Source organism: Thunnus maccoyii, chromosome 15 (genome assembly GCF_910596095.1).
Source record: "Thunnus maccoyii chromosome 15, fThuMac1.1, whole genome shotgun sequence".
Classification (NCBI taxonomy): Eukaryota; Metazoa; Chordata; class Actinopteri; order Scombriformes; family Scombridae; genus Thunnus; species Thunnus maccoyii.
This window is the reverse complement of record NC_056547.1, coordinates 22,129,375-22,150,454: the sequence shown is the minus strand read 5'-3', so window position 1 is coordinate 22,150,454 and position 21,080 is coordinate 22,129,375. Positions and strand designations below refer to the sequence as shown.

At 39.7% G+C, this 21,080-nt stretch overlaps 1 protein-coding gene across 8 annotated transcripts in view; it reads left to right on the top strand.

The window, feature by feature from the left end:
* The window catches only part of csmd2 (CUB and Sushi multiple domains 2), a 270,946-nt gene that overhangs the window by 134,903 nt on the left and 114,963 nt on the right, over positions 1 to 21,080 (top strand). For all 8 annotated transcript variants that reach the window (XM_042436067.1, XM_042436065.1, XM_042436068.1 and 5 more), the window contains 6 exons: positions 3,065 to 3,186; positions 5,549 to 5,652; positions 7,725 to 7,837; positions 13,989 to 14,171; positions 15,640 to 15,830; positions 16,028 to 16,163. In XM_042436067.1, coding sequence (XP_042292001.1) covers positions 3,065 to 3,186; positions 5,549 to 5,652; positions 7,725 to 7,837; positions 13,989 to 14,171; positions 15,640 to 15,830; positions 16,028 to 16,163 — 849 coding nt within the window. The remainder of the gene's footprint in view (positions 1 to 3,064; positions 3,187 to 5,548; positions 5,653 to 7,724; positions 7,838 to 13,988; positions 14,172 to 15,639; positions 15,831 to 16,027; positions 16,164 to 21,080) is intronic.

The window sequence follows — 21,080 nt, the reverse complement described above, 5'->3', positions numbered from 1 at the left end:
GCATACCATGTGCACTGAGGCACATTTCCATTAAAATAACCTGAAATATTCTTTGTTCTAAGTGTCGTTACCAATCTCAAAAACACTCAATACAGCCATGACAAAATAATCAAATGAAGTAACTCTGATCAGCGCAACACTTTGTGATTGTGATGTTATGTAGCAATAAATGAGCCATGGTATTTTTAATTAAACCGACTGGTGTTCAGACACCACTGGGAGCAAAATAAGGGAAAGAGTCAAGTAAGTATCCGACACCAGCCAACAAAAACTTTTCAATCAATCGTCAAGAATCAAGAAACTTTATCGTCCATTAATGCAGATAATAACGGCGACGTGTCTTTCACCGGCGTATAACTCACGTAGAGATACAATACAGTACATATAAGAACATCAAGTGCGCATAAAACGACAATGCAGAAGTCATTTTCTAGTCATTCCTCCTTAAAATTGGCAGATACGGGGGTTGATTATTTGCTTCATTGATTTAACAGCACTAAATGCTTGGTCATTACTCCAAAAGGGTCCTGTAATTGCAGTGTGCTCAGGGATAACTCCAAAAGTTCAGGAGTAATAAATCCAAACAATTCTGCAGCAACAGCTTATATGACAAGAAGGTCACTTGACAGCGCACGTATTTTTGGACCTGTGTAGTACTTACTTTCAGCCATTCGTCATCTTTATTCAAATAGACATACCGATAATGGGACCAGTTACTGTTACAATGGTATACTAAAGAAGAGTGGCTTCATACATTATGTAGTGTAACAACAAGGCTTTAATGTGAGTCATGAAGACTGCTGAAGTTAACTGAAATGCTTTTTGATTTTCTTATTTTGGTGTTGTGTCTAGTCATACTTGATTTTAGAGTGACCGGTTTTATTCTTGACAAACTGACTTAAGTTAATCAAAATAATGACACCACAAGAAAGGTCTTGACATTATAAAGTAAAACACTAGTAAAAAACTTTGTTTATGTTCTTGGTCTGAGCTAAATGGTGAATCTTTCATCCAAATGTACCTTTGTATATCTTTGTCAGCCATTTTGTACCAGTTTCCAACTCATAAGCTTTTTGAAGACACTAATCTCAAACTAATTCTCCTAACGTACTCACTTAAGCATTCGTGCATTTTATCTCCTTTAACATGACCTTTAGGTAATCTTTGTTACTCCCCTCCATTACATGTGCCCTCAAAAACCCAGCTTTCCTCACATTCCCCCTATTCTTTCTTTTGTCTTGGACTGATCCAATTGTGCTTAAATTAAATCACGGCACTAAGGGATGAGGGCATGATCTCAAGAGGATGATTTTTGTGTTTTATGACATCAAACAGAGTGATGAACACTTTTATCATATGTTCTTTCTTTGTTCGAACAAAGAAACTGACACAAAAAAAGTAATAGAGCCTTTTTTTAAACGCAGGCCATAGTATGACATTCAGTCGGCTTTCTGTTCTATGTAAAGAAACTTTCAAGATTGACATAAGAGGCACAAAAACGTCAGTGAAATTGCCCTTTAAGAATATTGCATTACATCATCCTCATTTAACCTTTGGTGCTGTGCCTTTGTTCTGCCTCACTCTGTTTAAATGAAGATTAAACATCATCCAGGAATAATTGAAGATCTGTATCCTAAATTAGCATTAGTCATCATTAAGTTGAACAGCACTATCATTAGCACAGGAAAAAAAACCGTCATCTCTGGCTGCAAATTCATTCTGTTTAAAATGAAATTCACAGTTCCTTTTTCGCTCATACCGTCCTTCTGGTCACACCAAGCTGTTGCAATTCTTTTTCGTCATGGTCTTTGATTGCTGCTTAGCCTGCTGCACTTTCATGTCTGTCACAGAACAGACAGGGTGGGGTGTATCAGGCAATGTGATCCCCATGATTAAAAAAAAAATAGGAGTCGATATGATAGCTTTAGTGGACTTTCTCTGTACTGTATTATTTTCATTAAGGTCACCCTTACTGTCAGCACATCTCACGTTAATTACTTTATTCTCCCCTTAACTTCACCAAAGTTCTTTTTACAATTTAATAGGGGTGATTTGGTGTTAGAGGGGTGGAGCACAGAGCCACCGAGTTGGGCCGCGGCACCCGAAGGACCTCTCTTAGACGTAACTCATTAAAATCAGGGTAGCTGGTTCAGGCCCTTTCAAATACTTTTCAGGTTATCCCCCCACATCTGTACACATGTACACCCTCACTTCCCTTAAAATACTCATTAGAAATTCAGCTTTAATTTGAAGGGGTGTTTAACAGTTCTGCCATGCAGAGACCCTCGGGCCTCTTAGAAAAGTCACATTGTCCTTTTTAAAGCATGATTTGTTAACTTGTCACCTCTTCTTCTCAGTAAAAAATATCTAGGTGTGCTAGTTGATCTGCATTTTGTGTCTTTTATTTTCCATGACTGGGTCTCTGATGCATAGGCGATACTCGGGTACACAACCATATTAACATCTGCCCAAGTGTATTTTGAAAGAAGAAAAAAAAACAAATGTCATTAGTCTTGTTTTCATTGTAGCACAGGGAACTAGCAAGTCGGGCTTTTAAATGGTGCATTGCAGTTGAATTAGTTTAGATGGCTCTTTGGTTTATAATCTAATGATGGTTTTATTACCAAGTACTTGCCAGACAGCTTCAACTTTCCAAAGTGATGTTTGCTTACATTTCAGCCAGGCACACTAAAGAAATCAAAGTTAAACAAATGCATTTTGAATGGCTACACAGTTGGTTACGCAGTTGTGCCAGGCAGTTCTGCTCATTAGGATGCACTTTAGGATGCTATCCATGCCGTGTTGTAAGATTGAGTTGCAAGTGTTGAACGCCCCTACAGGGTTTTTTTTTTTGAAAATCTTAACAGATGGAGGTTGAGATGGTTGAGAAATGAATCGGCACAAAATGCAGCCAAACAGCATTGTGACTTGTGGTTATAACATTCAATCCAGAGTTGGGCGGGAGAATGAGAGTGATGAATCTTTTGTGGTTTATAAATGGGAAATTGTGTGTATACAGTGTCTTTGACCAAACATTTGCCTCCTCCTTTGTCTTCTCTTTTAGCACCAATGTGTGGAGGTCAGTTGAGAGGACCCAGTGGTGCGATCACATCTCCAAACTACCCGGTCCAGTACGACAACAACGCTAACTGTACTTGGGTCATCACAGCCACAGACACATCTAAGGTAAGTCATTAAACGTGGGATTTAAGCAACACCGCAGAGTGCTAATTTGGCTTTGCTGCTGTAATCGCCAGTTTCCAAGGGTGTGTTAAGTGGTGTGTTTAGCTGCCAGCAAAACTGAAAAGCAGTTGACTGGTGTGTTTGCACCTGTTAGGAGGAGGAAGCTCTTCCCTGACACCCATGACTCATTTTATACTTTTGATAATTGCTACAGGACATTTTTGGGGGATGTTCAACACACCATGTGACAGAAGCTCTCTCATAGAAAAATGTGAGAGATAAGGAACATGAAAGGGGGGGAAGAATACTGGAGCTGAGCCAACAGAAGACAAAGAGAGTTGTTAGAAACACCTGTGGTGAGGGAGAGAAGAAGAGTAAAAAAGGACAGAAGAGTAATGGAGAGGTTTTAAGAGCATACTCAGAGGATATCATGAAAGTGTCATATCCACTCTGTTCAGACCATTGACTTTGGAGTTGTGTTCAAGGCCACCCAGCTGCTTGCCTGCCAAATATCCTTCTCTGAACTCAAACAAAATGGTTTTACAAATCTGTTCTCTTATTGCACTGCGCAGAGCGGAGAAGAGGCTATGTGAGGTGAGAGGCAAGACAGGAGGGGTAATCAGATACAACCCGCAGCCATCCAAACACACCCTTTGCCCGCATGCATACAAACACACCGACAAACACACACACACACACACATAGACACCCTTGGGTTTACCCGGTGGGCAGCCTGCTGAAACAGACAACGGTTCTTTGGGGCTGTCTCTCGCTCTGTGTCTGGTCCAGATGAAGATGGAGTGAGGCTGTTCTTTCTGTTTAGAGATGTAATGGGCTTCTATTTCTGCCCGTCCGCATAGGCCCAGTGAGAGGAGACATTAGGTCAGGCAGGAGACTAAGGCGGAACTGCAATGGGAGGTCGGTGGGACGTGACACAGCTTTTCTAGACCAAAATCCAGCCTTGTGACATCATGACTAAAGTGGGTTTTTGTCAAGTGTCACCATCATAATGTCCTGAGGGTACCGAATGTGGCTGGTTTTAGTTGACGATCTTTCAAGTGTTTATCTGTCAGTGTCAGGGACACTGGGGTCTCTGTTCCGAAACAACCAAAATGTCAGACATGCCGTCAGAGAGTGCAAACAACATAAAGTATATATGGTTATCTTATTTTTTTCCCTCCCCTCCCCCCCCCTTCTTTGTCTCACCTGTTGGCTGGCAGATGGGATATGAATTTGTGGTATGAAACTCTATTTATCGAGTGATCTGACCTATTTTGCCTACACACAATCCATCTCTTCTCTCCACCTTGGCAATTTTCATTAGGCACTGGGTTTAACATAGTACAGAATGCAATTTGCATTTATATAAGCTTTTTCATTAGGCCTTGCTCTCTCAGCCCTCTGAAAACATTAAGAATCAGTGGCAGCCAATTTGAAATAGGAGACAAAGATAGTCCTTGCTTTGCTTTTTATTTTTTTATATTTCAGTCTCTCATATTACCCAGTTTTTTGTCGTTATTAATCAACATTTTGCAGTTTTGCGCTATCATAATCAAACCTTGTTTGTTTTTCTGGCTTATACCTTGCTTCCTTTAGTTAGGGCTCACTTGTTATTTTTCTTACCTTGTTCCTCCTTTTCTCTCACATTTTCACCTGCAGCATAGAAATGAGATGAAATGCGTCAATTCTCTTTTCCCTCGCTGTTAAAATCCAATACATAAATCTTTTTAAACTTTTGTGTCACTTTTATGATGCATAGATTCACCTTCTGAGTGACCTTAAGTCTCCTGCCACATCTCCTGATGTGGTTAAAGTCATTGTAAGTCTGACTAAATAGGCCACAAAGATATCTGCAACCTGCCGATTCGATGAGCAAAGAGTAGGGGTCATGCAGACAGTCTGGCAGGAAATCAGATATTTGATTAGTGTGAGAGAGTTCATAATCACCAGACTGGAAGTTGGATGTGGCGAAATAAACATGCGCAACCATGTACGTGTCGACCACAACTCCGACTCCGACCAAAGCTGATGATTTACACAAACTGAATATATATAAGACTTGTGATCAGAATCAAATAGGTGAGATTTCATGAAGGTATGTATTTTACAAGAAAAGAAAAATGAGGACAGTAAATTGATAGCGGCAAAAACGGGACGCTTCACATACAATGTACACAGCTGTTACATAGATGTGAATGGAACCGTGCCAAATAAATGTTCAGAAGAGATTGATGGACGATAGATGGATGGATGGAGGGATGCAAAGTGACAGATGGGAAGGGGTCTCTCCTCTGCACGTGGTGTCAGGAACGTTCAAGCATCTGTCGTTTACGGTTGCCTCGGCAATGTCTCCGCTGTTGTCTAGGTGATCAAGCTGACATTTGAGGATTTTGATCTGGAGCGAGGCTATGACACCCTGACCGTGGGAGACGGCGAGGTGGTGGGAGACCAGAAGACCATCTTCCACGTGTGAGTGACTCCTTCAACCTCCATCCCTTCGCCTTTAATCTCCCTTCTGTTCTCGTAACTTCTTTTGACTTTTACTTCATACCTCTTATGTTCCATGAGATCATATTCTGTCTTTTGCTTTTCTCTTTCCTCTTCATCTTTCTTCTTTTTTGTCACACTTGACTTTTCTCCTCCTCCACTTCCCAACACCCGGCAGTATCCTTCTCTCTTCCCTCTCCCCTCCAGCCCTGCTCCCTATGTTACACTGTTTCTCTTTCATTTCATCACCACCTGATGCAGTAGTGCATGAAAAATAGATGCTGCACCACAGTGTCAATCATCACTCTTTTCAATGTTAAAAACAAGATCACAGCCATGCGGTGCAGCATTGCGAACTGCATATTGATGCCCTCTAATGGAGTTTGCGCAAGCAGATGCTCCATAACAATTCACAGGATGTTGTTATTAATTGTGCTGAAATTTACCACCTTAATAAAGTTTATATGGATCAATTTTTATGCGAGGCTGCCTCGCCCGGGTGTGAACTGGGAGGAGGTTGGAGATAAATGAGGAAGAGGTTTGTGGAGGAGGGCTTTTTGATGAGGGGAAAGTCTTCCTTGCTTGCTTTTTTTTGTACACACTCAGGACACACACACACACACACACACACACACACAAACACACACACACACAGAAAATAACCTAATCTATTGAATTAAGGACTCCTTCATCCTTTATGGACTTCATTATGATATAAAAGTAGAGTGAGCAATTCTGTCACTGAGATAGGACATGCTCTTGTACACAAACAAACTAGAACAATTTAGGACCGAAGAATATACTGCAGCTATCAGCACAGTTTAACTCAGGACTATATTTTTGTGAATCAGTGGTGCAGGCAAGCGTTTACAGGGTGTAGGGAATTATTTCTTGGAACTTTAAGGTCAGCAGCATGTGATCCTACTGCAGCACAGTTATAAATGTGGCGGTTAATAGGTTATGAGTCACAACCAATCGAATCCCCTCTTTTCCTTCACTTGAATGTAACTGTGCACTGACAGTTTGACAACGGAGGAGAACAATTTGGTGTGAATCTCATAGAGGAAATATTGTCCATATGTGGGAAGAACATACTTTCCATAAGCAAACAAACTATGTAAAACATGCCACCAACAATGTTTTTGATAGTAATTAGCTTGCAAGGAAATTATAGCACACCAAGCAAATTTGTCAGCTTGGATATTAGCTGAGAATCATTCATACCACAGACTAGTGTTTTTAGATACCAAAGTAATAAGAAAGAAAGTCGAAAGGTAAACACTGAATGTCATTCAGTTTGGTGCAATTCTATGGGGATATCAGGCAACTTATCTATAAAAAGGGTCGGTAAACATTTGGGAAAGGAATGCAAATAGTTCAAGACAAGGACAACGGAAGGGTAAAGTCTCATAATCTCGGACATAAAAAGTGCGCTGTCATGCTTCCTGACACACTCCATATTGCATCTCCCCTCTTACATACACATAGTCAAGTTCATAGAAACTCACTGAATTACCAAAAGGCTGCTTTTGCAGGAAAGGGAAAAAAAGCATGGACTTCACCTATCCAGACATTACCTCCTTACTACTCCCACCATCTTCCATGTGCCATCACTAAAATTAGAACCCTTAATCACTTACTCTGCAGCTATACACTTCCTAATTAGAGTTGGGTGGAATTACTATTCAAATAGGATTAAATTACTTCTGTGGCATTGACTGATCTTGCCTTCATTTTCCACTTTCTTGTCCCCAACCGTTTTGAATTAGAGGGTTAGGATTAAAAAAATGTTTCACAGCCTGGAATTGCCTAAAACAGTTTAGAGCACTTTTTTTCTTTGATGAAGAAAGTGAGATAGTTTAATATATAACTTAAGGTGATGTTTTTTTTGCTGCTTGAAGTTGCATTAATTTTTTTTTTCTTAATGATGCAGTGGGAACAAGGCCTTTGGCTATTGAAGTGACACAGAGTTCACTGTATTTAGTACATACAAGACTTATCTTTGAAGAAATATGTGGTTCCTGTAAGAAACTTGTCCTCTTGTCTCTTTTCAGCCTGTCTGGTACCACCACTCCAGATCTCGTGGTTAGCACCAGTCACCAGATGTGGTTGAATTTCAAAACAGACGACACCAGTGGTTCCCTGGGCTTCAAGGTGTCCTATGAAGGTAAGGTTGTTTGAAACATTCCGGTTGTCAGTGTCAGTGAGATGATTTGCCTTGCTGGCTGCATTTTAAAACGGACTGTTTGACTTGTTTGAGGAACCCAACTTATCTTACACTCAGGCAACATCACAAAAATTGAAGCTATATAAAAACAGACCCATGCGAAATAACCGTTTGTTGAAAGTTAAAATGATCCTTCAACATTTCAAAGTTAATGTGATGCAGGTTCACAGAAACAGTCTATAAGAAACCAGTAAGTCTAGGTGTCATACGGTGAAAATTCAAACTTTTGATGAACACAAAAGTATGAAATATCTTTTTTTAGTCGTTCACCCCGCACACATAGTGACTGACAGAACACATTTACTTCAACTGTAACATTGTTGCCCTTCTCTTTTCATATCATCCTGATTTTAAGTTTCAAACAGAGGTTAGACATGCTGAATGTATCTCATCTATGACTTTTATGATAAATTACAAAGCCATTAAATGGAACGTATACCCATGCAATTTAAAAAAAAGAAAACAAACCCACAGTGGAGTGCTGCAGGTGAGTTGTTTTATGCTCTAACAGGCACTGACTATCAGTGGAAGAAATTGCTGGTTCCATCACAGCTATGTACAAATTATGCTTCTAGATTAGATATTTGTGTCATGTTTGATGCCTTGAATGCTAAAGAGGCAGAGAAATAAAGGGACTTATTTTGGTAAAACAAATTGTTCCAAGGAAGTCGATTGCCCACTGATCAGCCTGCAGTAATTAACTGATGAATTATTCCCCAAACCTTGTGTGTGTGTGTCTGTGTTTGTGGATGAACACTTGTTTAAGCTTTAACAAGTGTGAATTAATATGTGTATGCGAGTGCATGCATGTGTAAAAGATAAGCAGAGATAAAAAGAAGAGACTTTGTGAGTTTGTGTGTGTGTTCTGTTTGTCTGTGTGTACGTATGTGGTTATGGGGAGATTGCCAGAGTTCTTCCTCTAGATAAGTCCGCTGTTTGCCTCTCAGAAGCACAGCGAGTCTTTTCCCTTGCCCACAGATGCTTATTTTTCATCAGTAAAAATAACAGAGAAAGTGGAGCAGTATGCTGAACCAAAGTGTAATTAAAACAATGAGTTCTACTTAATGAAGGGGAAGAAACGCTTTGAACCACTTTACCTCCCAGATAGGAGCACACAAAATCTAATTTGCATTCTCAATTACTTGTATTTTAAGCCTGATCGTCAAGTGTAATTGCAAACACAGTCATACCAGTACACACACTCCTACCTTACCAATGCGTTGGAGGGTGGGTTGCACACACTCCGCTGTGGCCTAAATCTTTCAACTGAAATTTTAATGCTTGCAAACAAAATCAGCATTTACGCATGTGTTGATCTAAATCGAATCAACGTAGTACTGTGTACTGACACTGAGCTCATGTGATTTGAATCATTTAGATTTATTTACACCTATGCATGCACCCTCAGGGCTAGAGTTACTCTCGAGCATACAGAGGTTTCTGTTTTTTGTATTTTTTTCTGCTGTATGATTTTTTTAGAGCCTGAGGTGCATGATTTAAATACTTTACTATTGAAAGTTGCAAAATGTTGGCAAAATATTAATGTCAGTGCTTGAGTAGGCCGGGTACCCACTGGTAAGACATGCTGGTACTTTTGAATTTAACTTAACTGCTCAGTTGCTCAGTGTGATTTGGCCTGTAGTCATAAAATTAGATTTGCTTGTTATAGTTGCTTCAAATATCCAGCTTTGATTTTCACTTTCTAAAGAGCTGGTGGAAACGTGGGCCTGCCCAATGTCTCAAGACCATTGAGATATTTCATGTGATATTGGGTTATACCAATAAATTTGACTAAATAAAGTCTTTTTGTCATCCTAGGTCTTAGGAGATGCAGTGTAATTGTTGACAGTGATGTGAGTTTGAGTCCCATTACAATGCTCGGAATGAGTTTGTAATGTCATGCAGACAGGGGCAACAAATATGCCATTACATCTCTTCCCTTATTCATGAGAATCAAATGCTGTTTCTTTCACTTTTGCTTGATCTTTTATACACATTATATACAGAGGCACACACATCCGCTCACAACCATATAGCCTTATACACCAACAGACAAACACATATACACACTAATGTACACACACATCAAAGGGCTCTTATTTATTGTCTCCATTTTCCCTAAAGTTCTAATTGTAGGGACCCATGAGACAGTGAGGTCTTACCCGGGAAAAGAACTGTAGGGAATTTGAGCTTTTCAGTGTGTCTGCTGCAGTCGCAGCGACAAACAAGTGATGGTATGAAACAGAGTGTGCATTTGCATATGTATGTATGTATTTTAGTGTCTGTCATATTGCTTGCTTGTTGCTCCAGCTGATGTGTCTGTTGGATCTTATACATTTCTGTGGTTCATTTTCGAGTCAAGTCAGTTTTATTTATATGGCGCCAAATCACAACAAAAGCGCTTTTCATATAGAGCAGGTCTAGACACACTATTTAATCTACAGAGACCCATAATTCCCCCCATGAGCAAGCACTTGGCGACAGTGGCGAGGAAAAAGTCCCCTTTAACAAGAAGTAACCTCGAGCTGAACCAGGCTCTGGGTGGGCGGCCATCTACCTTGACTGGTTGGGTTGAGAGGGGGAGAGAGAGAGAGAGAGATGCACAACAACAACAATAACAACAATAAAACTAATAAAAAATATGACTAATAATAATAATAATAGTAGCAGTGGGTGTCTAGCAGGACCACAGGGACAGCAGGTGGTCCGCAACCACAGATCCCGATTCTACAGCTCCAGAGGCAGAAATACTGTGAGAGGAGAAAGCACAAAACTATTAGAGAGAAATGCCAAATTAGTAACATGCATTAATGGGACACAAATGCGTGGAGAGGGAGAGGAGGAAAGAAGAGCTCAGTGCATCATGGGAAGTCCCCCTGCAGTCCAGTCCTTGAGCAGCATAACTAGGGAATGGTCCAAGTCCCAAGCCTGAGCTGGCCCTAACTAAAAGCTTTATCAAAAAGGAAAGCTTTAAGTCTACTCTTAACTTTAGAGAGGGTGTCTGTCTCCCAACACAAACTGGAAGATGGTTCCACAGGAGAGGGGCCTGAAAGTTGAAGGCTCTGCCTGCCATTCTACTTTTTTTAGGCTAACATATTCTTCATGACACAGCCAGGTTTCAGTAAAACAAAATAAATCAATATGATAATCAGATATTAGATCGTTTACTAATACAGCTTTAGATGACAGAGATCCAATGTTTAAGAGTCCACATTTAATTCTCCTATTTTGTTGTACTATTGCAGTGGTGGTGTTACTTTTAATTGAATTGATTTAAGTGGTCAGGTGGCAGACACAGTCTCTATGGGGTTTTGGGTGGGTAACTGTTCTAATGGAAGCGCAGAGAAGCGTGCAGGACTGCAACTGTGCCACCTGGTCTCAACTCTGGGTTGTCATGGTTTTGGTCTACTAATAAACCTGGCCAGATTTCTAGATAAGAGAGCCGCTCCATCCAACATGGGATGTATGCCGTCTCTCCTAATCAGACCAGGTCTTACCCAGAAAGTCCGCCAATTATCTCCAAAGCCCACGTCATTTGGTGGGCACCACCTTGACAAGCCAGCGGTTAAATGATGACATGCGGCTATACATTTCATCACTGGTCAAGTTTGGCAGGGGCCCAGAGAAACCTTCGAGTGCTCGAACAGAACTACTGTAAGTTTAAATATATAGCGGATAAATAGCCGCAGTGATGAAGAATGTAGCTAAACTAACTGGGTTTAGATGCAAAAATGCTACCAGTGACATAGAAACACCGGCACATGGAAATGAAACAATACACTTACTGCAGCACGTCAGCACGTTTTCCCCTTAATCCTCTCTGAGGCTCACCTCAAAACTCGCTTTTAGCATCCCCCTTTTAAAGGTGACTTCCATATAAGATCAATGAGTTGTCTTGTGAATGAGGCTGCCTCAGGATAGCCATACATCCAAACAGCAGTGAGCTCTAAATATGCGTTCTAAATGATGATCATCATTAGGGCTGAGTATGGATTTATACCCAGCATCACCCCTGGTGCGATTTAAAATCGTATTAGGCCCTGCCATCATTTCCTGGATGGATGAGCTTATTTGCGCTCTGTGTTGCCCCATCCGGATGCCTCGATAGGATGCCTCAGCATTCCCATCTGCAATCTGCAACCTCGGAAAAGTAGAAAGAAGAGTAAGGGAAAGAATGAGGTATGCATAAATCTTGTGATAATGAAATTGGCGTGTGTGGTTTTAAGGAAGAAGGGTGGTCATGGACGGGTTTGTGACCGAAAGTGCTCATATCAGCTTCCGATGCAAGAGAACGTTTGTCATACAATAAAGGGAGGGATGTGTTTGCATGGCGAAAGAGAGGGAGAGACGGATGAAAGTAAGGTGTACAAGATTAGTGAGTAATATTTTGGGAAGATAAAGACACAGTAAAGACTTCTGGCAAACAAAATTATTGTACATTTAAGTGCGTGATAAGACAATAGAAAAACAACAACAACTGGTTGATTCTGATGTCATGAAGGGTAGAACATACCCTGTGCTGTCAACCCAAAATGAACTCTTCAGTGAATCATTTGTCGCTAATATCCTTTCAGTTATTTCCATTCTGTCTTACCTAAGGCACCAGACAGGAAGAATGTTCTTAATGCAAAATTTCAACAAAACCAGGACATACTCATACATACTCACACCGTGCCACCTACATATCTGGTCTAAACACAAGATCAAGTGCCAAAGTGACTCAAAACAAGCAGGAGAGTGGCCACCACCATGGCATGCATCAGCTGAGCCAGCAGTGATCTTTTCACTGGAACTAACTACAAATTGTGTCAAGAACAAAAAATAAAGAAGACTATGGATAGTTATAAAAAAAAGAGTGATTTGAAAGAACAACTGGAATTATTTATAACTGACGTTTTCTTGTATTAACTTAAGTGTTCTTACTGGTCAGTTAAATACCTTCAGCACTGTGTGCCTGTGAAACCACAATGTTTCTTAAATAAAATGTGTTGAAGCTTTGGAGTCCTTGAAAGGTGTCTTGAAGGGAGCTGGGCTGAGTAACAAAAATTAATATAAGAGGTATAAAAATCCATATTGTTGTCACTGTAAGGCATTTTACTTTTACTTAGGCTAACTATTTCATTTAGTTCAAGTGTTTTTGCTAAGCAAGGCTAGACAAATCCTGGACCTGTCGCTGTTCTGACTGCACTGAGATTGAATCATATTGATCATTTAATCTAACTCTGTCTAAGGCAACAGACAAGGATATTTCCTGAAATGTCAGTGTCCTTTTAATGCTCTGTGCAGATAATGTAGTTCTATTCTGCATGTAATGTGCACTGCAATGTTTCTCATGGGCTGAGAATTTATTTTGCTAGTCTACCCTGAGGGAAGGGGTTGGAGGTTGCTGGTGGTTACGTTCCAATTAAGATTTGGCTGCAGAACAGTGTTTATTACATATAGTTTCTATGGTTTTCTTTTTTTCTAAATAAATAGGTTTGGGTATATGTACTTTGGTGGACCATCCCCAAATAAACAAATAGCACTCACATTATAGGATCAGACAAACCGGTACTATTCAGTAACCTTATGTTAAACAGCTCAGCTGACACAACTTCAAACTGAAATTAATGTTGATGTTTTGATTTAGTGATCCTGCATCTTCTTATCACTTATAACTGATGTAGTTGTACCTTGTCAATATCTGCTGGAGGCTACAGCTGGTAATAACCTTGAGTTGAGATGTCTCTCTTTCCTCTCAGCCCCCCCCCCTCTTTCTTTAGCTATCATTTTTAAGAAAACAGAGAAATAATGCTTCTCTTGTACTACAGTCCATGACACCAAATAACTATGTATTATGTTTATATTTAAGATATTATTAATAAGATAATTAATTAATTAAGATATTAAAGAGAGGACGGCCAGGGAGGCTTGTGGCATGTGTTAATTAAAATGTGACCTTTAAATTTATATCTCTTCTATGATACCAGGTAATAGAAGTAAGTCATTGTTTGAATAACACACTCTCATGTTTCTCTCCCCTGAAATAACCATTCATTATTGATGTCAGTTTTGCATAGTAATTCACCTGTGTTTATCTTTACCTACACAGAAATTGACCAAGGCAGTTGCGGAGACCCTGGTATCCCAGCCTACGGCAAACGAGAGGGAACAGGTTTTCGTCACGGGGACAGACTGTACTTTGAGTGCCTGCCTGCCTTCGAGCTTGTGGGGAAGAAGAACATCACTTGTCAGAAGAACAACCAGTGGTCAGCCAAGAAACCCAGCTGTGTTTGTGAGTTCTCGAATCCCTTATTTTATCCAAATTCTATATCAGTGTGCATGCACATGTGACTGCGTATGACAACACTTACATGGGTGCATCAGTATGTATGAGTGCAGGGAGGGCAGCATAATAAATGATCAGATTATCTCTACAGTTTGCACAGCAGAGGCTGTGGATTTTGAGACAATAGGAGGGTTTATTAACTAATTAATGCCATGAAAGACAAACGCAGAGAGAGAGGAAGGGGAGGGGTGAGGGTAAAAGGAAAAGAGAGCTGACCATGCAGATAAAATCCACTGTTGTATTATTGATAAGATAATAGGGTAGACAAAAAGCTGCAGCATCTAGATAAACATCACTGAGCTGAATGACTGAGAGGATGCCGGTACAACAGTCAATTTGTCCACTTAATGCCAACATTGCTTATTTAGTTAACATTTAACAAACTATTTTACTCATTGGCACACAATGCAGCGTGCTTGTCTTTGTCATTGAAGTTGATAACGCTAATAAAAACATTGTGCATTCCTAAATGTCATGTAAAGTCATTTCTATCTCAACTCAAGCCCTGTCATCTTTGAAATGAGAATTAGGATGATGATATTAACAATCAGCATTGCTCCTGCATTACTGGATAAGCATTTGACAATGATTAATTTCATATTTAAAAGTCAGTCTTGGCTGCAAATCCTAGGTGATTCCCACAACCAGGCTATTTAAAGGCGGTGTGCATTTTAAAATAATATGTATCTAACATGCTTTTGTGAAAGAAAGAGGTGTTTATTGTTAATGACCAAGATACAAGTCATGTCATAAATCTCCCTAGAAACCTTTCCATGTTTCTTCATCAACTTTGAACAGAAGTATCGTTCGTCGGTGTTGATGTTGAGCTTGCAATGAGATCTACTCCACAATCATATTCACGCTTTTCAAGGTTCTACAAATTGGACATAGCAGCTTCACATAGCTTCAAATATATATATTATATATCCCCATAGTGAAATACTAAGCAAATGAAGAGAACTTGAGGTTGCGACCATAACCCCAGTATGTATGAGTGAGGTATCTCACCAGTCCACCTTCTTTACATTAAGCAAAGAAGAAGTAGACTCATTAGAATTACTCAGGGAGACCATGTCTGTCCAATATTTAGGCGTAGGATGTCCCTCCTCTGGACACCAGGGTCACAGATGTCAACCAGTCGTGGCTGGCATGATGAAATAGGAGCTTTTGAGGGCTGTGTGGAGTTCCCCATAGTGATACCTCACTCATGCAATCAGGGTTAGAGTTATAACTTTAATATTTCCACATACTCAATAAAAATGCATCAAATCGTATTATCTTATAGTCAGCAATAGTAAATTGTATTTGCCTCATTTTTCAGCCTCCTAAACAATACTCATTTTTATATTCCTTTGTTTTTATTTTCTTCTTTCTACCTTTCTGTTTGTCTATATCTCTTTATCACTCCATATAGTTTCCTGTTTCTTCAACTTCACCACTCCATCCGGGGTGCTGCTGTCTCCCAACTACCCTCAGGAGTACGGAAACAATATGCACTGTGTGTGGCTGATCATCACCAACCCCGAGAGCCGAATCAATCTGGCTTTCAACGACCTGAGCATGGAGAAACAGTTTGACTTCCTCTCGATCAAGGATGGGGGAAAGGTACTGTCGAATTACAAGCTGTCCTCAGTTACTTTGAATAGCTCTTTGTCTATCAGTCATTGTGCATGTCAGTAGGAAAAGCAGAGCGTGTAATTATGTGTATGAGCTAAACAGCACTTCTGTTGTTGCTGTTTACTCTCTAAATGTTTTCCTGATATTTTTGGTCTCGTCAAAAAATCCTTATCTGTCTTTGTCAGGCTGAGTCTCCTATTCTGGGTACCTTCTCCGGTGACATCCTGCCTCCTCCCATAACTACCAGTGCCCATGTGGCACGACTGGAGTTCCTGACTGACCACACCTACACAAACAGAGGCTTTAACATCACATTTACAAGTAAGTATTGAATGTTACTTCAAAGGAGATGAATGGAAGTATTTAAAGCTCATCAGAAAAGCCTGTCTTGACTGCATTTTTGTATTCCAGATTGTTAAATATGTGTACTGTGTGTGTGTGTGTTTGCTTATGTGTATGGAAAAGGGCCTCATGAATCATCTGCCATATCTATGTGAATGTCTTCCACAGACTGCGCAAACGCTTGCAACATATTCCTTACACATTCACATGCACAGTCACATACAGAAAGTGACAAAAACCCTGTTTTTTTCTGTATAAATAGAGACTTGACATCTAAATAAAACCCAAACAAAGATGCAGCATCCCTACCTGACAAATACATTGCGGCAGTGCTCATTATATTCTATTCTGGGTAGCTGCTGACTTCTGAGGAAATTCCAGATGGGTTTTATACTCTGACGCAGTACACACTGGCTGCATGATGGTAAACCTATTTCATGGATATACTGTACCGTGAGGGTTTGGCAGCAGGATTATTGCATTCATTGCATTTGCGCTATTGTGTAATGAGCTTGATCTTTGCATTCTTCCACATGCCAAAATAAATATCTTCGTACAGAAGTCTAACCCTAACCCTATAAAGCCACAAAGCTATTTTATAGATAGTTAAGGTGCTGTGGGGAGGTTTGTCTCAATAACACTTGACACTATAATTAGTTGCAGTGACTCACTTTGATTCAAGCAATAAAATGTTATTTTTACTTTTACGGTTTCTTGCTTTCACATGGTCCAGTTTGTAGTTCTCTCCCTGAATCTACCACAGTATTACATAGGAAGACTTGTATTAATCTACTTCAGAGCATATTATTATTTGTATTAGTTTAGTAGTAAGGTAGTTAGTTATGTTGTTATTAGTTATATTGTTCAAAGCACATACAAGTACCCTGCCCGCATTTATTTATTTGTTGATTTATTTAACAGGGACAGTGCACATTAATAAACATTGCTGTAAATGTGCCAGACTTAGCCAAGAGGCTTTTTTTTCATCTGTAGTCTGTGGATGGATTGATAAGGGACCATAAATATTGTTGCAGCGGTAAAACATTAGTCAGACAAGAATATAACTTGTTTCACACATGTAACATTACATTGCCAACAAAGAACATTTTATTAAACAGTGCATCCCTTAATTCATCATAAAATGAATAATAAAACATGAAACTGTTTGTATGGCTAATGGCAATGTACCTGAACATAACTGTGCACACAGAGCGTGTTTGACTTTTGGTAAACATATCTTCCACATAAAATTTTACACTGTAGTTTTTCATGAGGAAATATGTACTTAATTTAGGTAATTGCATTTTTAACCATTCTAGCGTCATTGCTCCAGGGAGAGCAATATCGGTCAGTTGGTCGGTCAGCTTGTCCACCACTTGCATTTAAACTGAAATATCTTAATAACTATTGGATAGATTTCCATGGAATTTTGTGCAGACATTCATGTTCCCCAGATGATGAATCCCTCTCACTTTAGTGATACTCTTACTTTTTCTCTAGTGCCACCTTCTAGTTTACATTTTTGGATTTTATTTGATGGTTCATGTACTATATATTGGATAGTTATTACCAATATTCATGATGGTCAGAGAATCCATTCCAGTGACTTTGGTGATCTCCTGACTTTTACTTGAATGCCACCAGCAGGTCAAAGGTTTCACTTATCCTGTGAAATATCTCAACATCTACGGGATACAGCACAAAATTTGGTACAGATCCATGGTGCCCAGACATTATATCCTACTGACTGATGATCCCTTGACTTTTCCTTAGTGCCACTCTGAGGTTCACATTTGTGGTTTAGATCAAAATGTCTCAACATATGAGATGGATTACATGGAATATGACTGACACATCCATGTTTCCCTCAGGATGAATTGCAATAACTTTGGTGATACCCCTTTTGTTTAGTGCCTCCATCACATGCTGAAAATGGGATCTATAAATATATTAAAAAACAAGAATAAATAAGAAATATTAGTTGAAATATACAGTATAAATGCAGTATCAATGTAGTATAAATTTACACCAGAGTATCGCACAGTTGAATTATTGCACAAATTATTGTACTGTTAAGTCAGTATTACGCAGTTGAAAATATAAATTATAAATAAATGAAGGAGTGATGAAGCTGCTGACAGGAGTGAAGTAAGGGGGCCAGTCTATTGACTCAGAGTGTCTGACACTGTGGAAGGAATTGAAAAGTTTGATGGCTACAGGCAGGAATGACTTCCACTGGCGCTCTGTGGTGCACCTAGGTGGAATGAGTCTTGCACTGAAGGCACTCCTGTGCTTCACCAGCATGTTTTGGAGTGGGTGGGAGACATTGTCCAAGATGACACATAACATGGACAGCGTCTTCCTCTCTGACACCACCGCCAGAGTCCAGCACACTGTAGAGGTTACATGCTTAGGAATGGAAGGGGTGGTAGGTCTTCGTCACATGGACAGTGAAGGCATCTCCATGTGCACCTGGAATTTTGGTTCAATCACATGCAGGAGCATAAAGTGCAAAAGGACTGGGTGAAGGTGAATATAGATCAGCAGGTGTGGTGACTATTAAATACTCTCTCAGCCAGTCACATCACTGCTCTTACGGCTCTGAAACAGTTGTCAATCACAGTAAAGTGTAATAATGACAGCTCAAGAAATGGAAAGCTTTTCTTCAGGAAATGTCTGAAGGGTCCAGAGTGCCATGACGTGAACACACATCACCACAAATCTGCAGCCAAAGACAGATGGAGTAGTTTTTTTCACCACTTAGTTACTAAGTAACAATAGAAATAAAAGATAAAGAAATTAATTTGGTGAAGCTGTTAATATGATTACATTGGACTGACGCTATTTCAGCCATTACTCTGTGATTCACCTCCTAAATGGTCCCATAGTTTAGTAATTAATGTTACACAACAGTGTTTGCACCATAATGTGTTTCAAGAATAAAATGAGATGCTGCTTTTGCCAGAAAGAAAGTTGGAAAAGAGGCTTATTAGCCCTGCTAACCCGATGTCTCCCACATAAAAAGGCAAAATATTGAGTTATAACCGACCAGTTATGTGTGTAGAGGTGTGTGTGGTTATTTTGTAGCAGCCCGATGTCGTTTACAGGCGATTTAATGAAGGTAAACACAGTGAACGGCCGTGCGTAATGGCACTGCGCTCTGGCAAGGCACTTCTCAGAGGCTGCCAATTTATCAACACAGTATCTGTCCTGCTGCCTTCGGATGCTATACAGATTTGATGAACTGAAGAAAGAAGATACAGTATAAAGTGGCTGTGGACAACAGATACTGTAAAAATCACCCACATTCATTAATAGATCAATTTATTTACCTATTTATTGGGACCATGTTCAGTGTTAAACATAAATGTTACCATTTGATGTACTGTATCAGAGTTAGCCTATAGCTAATTTTCATCTGCAGTCCCTTAGGAAGGTCACAATTAAAACACACAACAGCACAATAACAAACAGTACAAAGCAAAAACCACACAGGACACGTAATACAATACAAAGCTAGACACAATAGCACATCAGTGCAGACTGATTTATTGATATTCCTTCTTAAACCACATTAAATGTTATTTTCTGTGCTAATTTTGGTTGGAGAGTGTTTAATTGAAAAAACCTATTTATATTTCAGGCACTCAAAACATGTGAATGGAGCACTCAAAGCACTTCTGTGCACAGCCTCACAGGGAGGCTAGAATGGCTGCAGACTCTCTTTTTTTTTTGTTAATGCGTTGCTTTGATCCAGTGTACCGTCAACTATTTAAAATTACAATGTACTCAGGATTGCTCCTGCATTCTACTAGTTTCTTAAAATCATTAAAGCTCCACTGTAGCTAACACACCATACTTCAGCCTACCCAGAATGTATTTGTGCCCTTGCTCTTGCTCATTTGCAGACATGTCATGAGCCCAGCCCAGGTGCCTCTGTGAAACTACAATGCGGACAACACATGGCGCCTAATGCATTAATTAGAAAGTTGGATGAATAAATATATAACAAATGCAGCATGGTGAATGAATGTCAGGAGCAGTTAATTGAGGATGACGGTTAGTTCCTGAGAACAGTGTCATCTAACTACAGGACTGTTTTAGGGGGTTGTGGGGATGAGCAGACAACTTCCATCATTCATGTTAATTAAGGACATGCCAAACTGTATTGAGGGGATTTTTGGCACGTTAATAAATAAGATGATCGTGATGGATGAGGTGTGGATCGCACTCTGTTTGGGTCCAGTGGATACAGAAGAGGGATTCATCAACACCTACATGCGTCACCTACCTGCGTGTGTTTATAAGAGTGAGAGAGTAAGTGAGAGAGATTGTGGCGTAGGTGATGTATTTGTTTACATGCCTTCTTCCAGGGTTATGCCTCTGCTTGTGTGACTGTGTTTCTTCGTGGCCTTTCTAACTGGCTACTACTTAAAGTTTTGTGGAGAGACTTGATAGATAAAGATGTCTGGATGTATGAAAACAATGCCTTGGTTTGTTTGTTCCACGCATCATTCAGCAGTGTCATCTGCTGCTGGTGATCCGCGAACGGTGTGGTTTCCCACTCTCTAGAGTTACTGCAGCAGGCTGAATCAATGTGACTCACTAGGTGAAACAAATTTCCTCTTGTTAAATGCTGGCATTGCTAAATGCTGACAATAGAAAAAAAAAAAGTTTTATCTAGAAACTTGGGTAATTATTTTAGAATCTCTGTGGGAAGTTAGCATCTTTGCACAGAAAATGTAATATGTGACAAAGATAAATACCGGCAGAATTACAGGTGATCTCTTCTTTTCAGGGTGTTTCAACAAAGAAACAGTTTGTTTCTTTATTTCTTTAAAAAAAACATTTCATCAATGTATTTTTTAAGGAACTGAAAACTATTTTCGTTATATT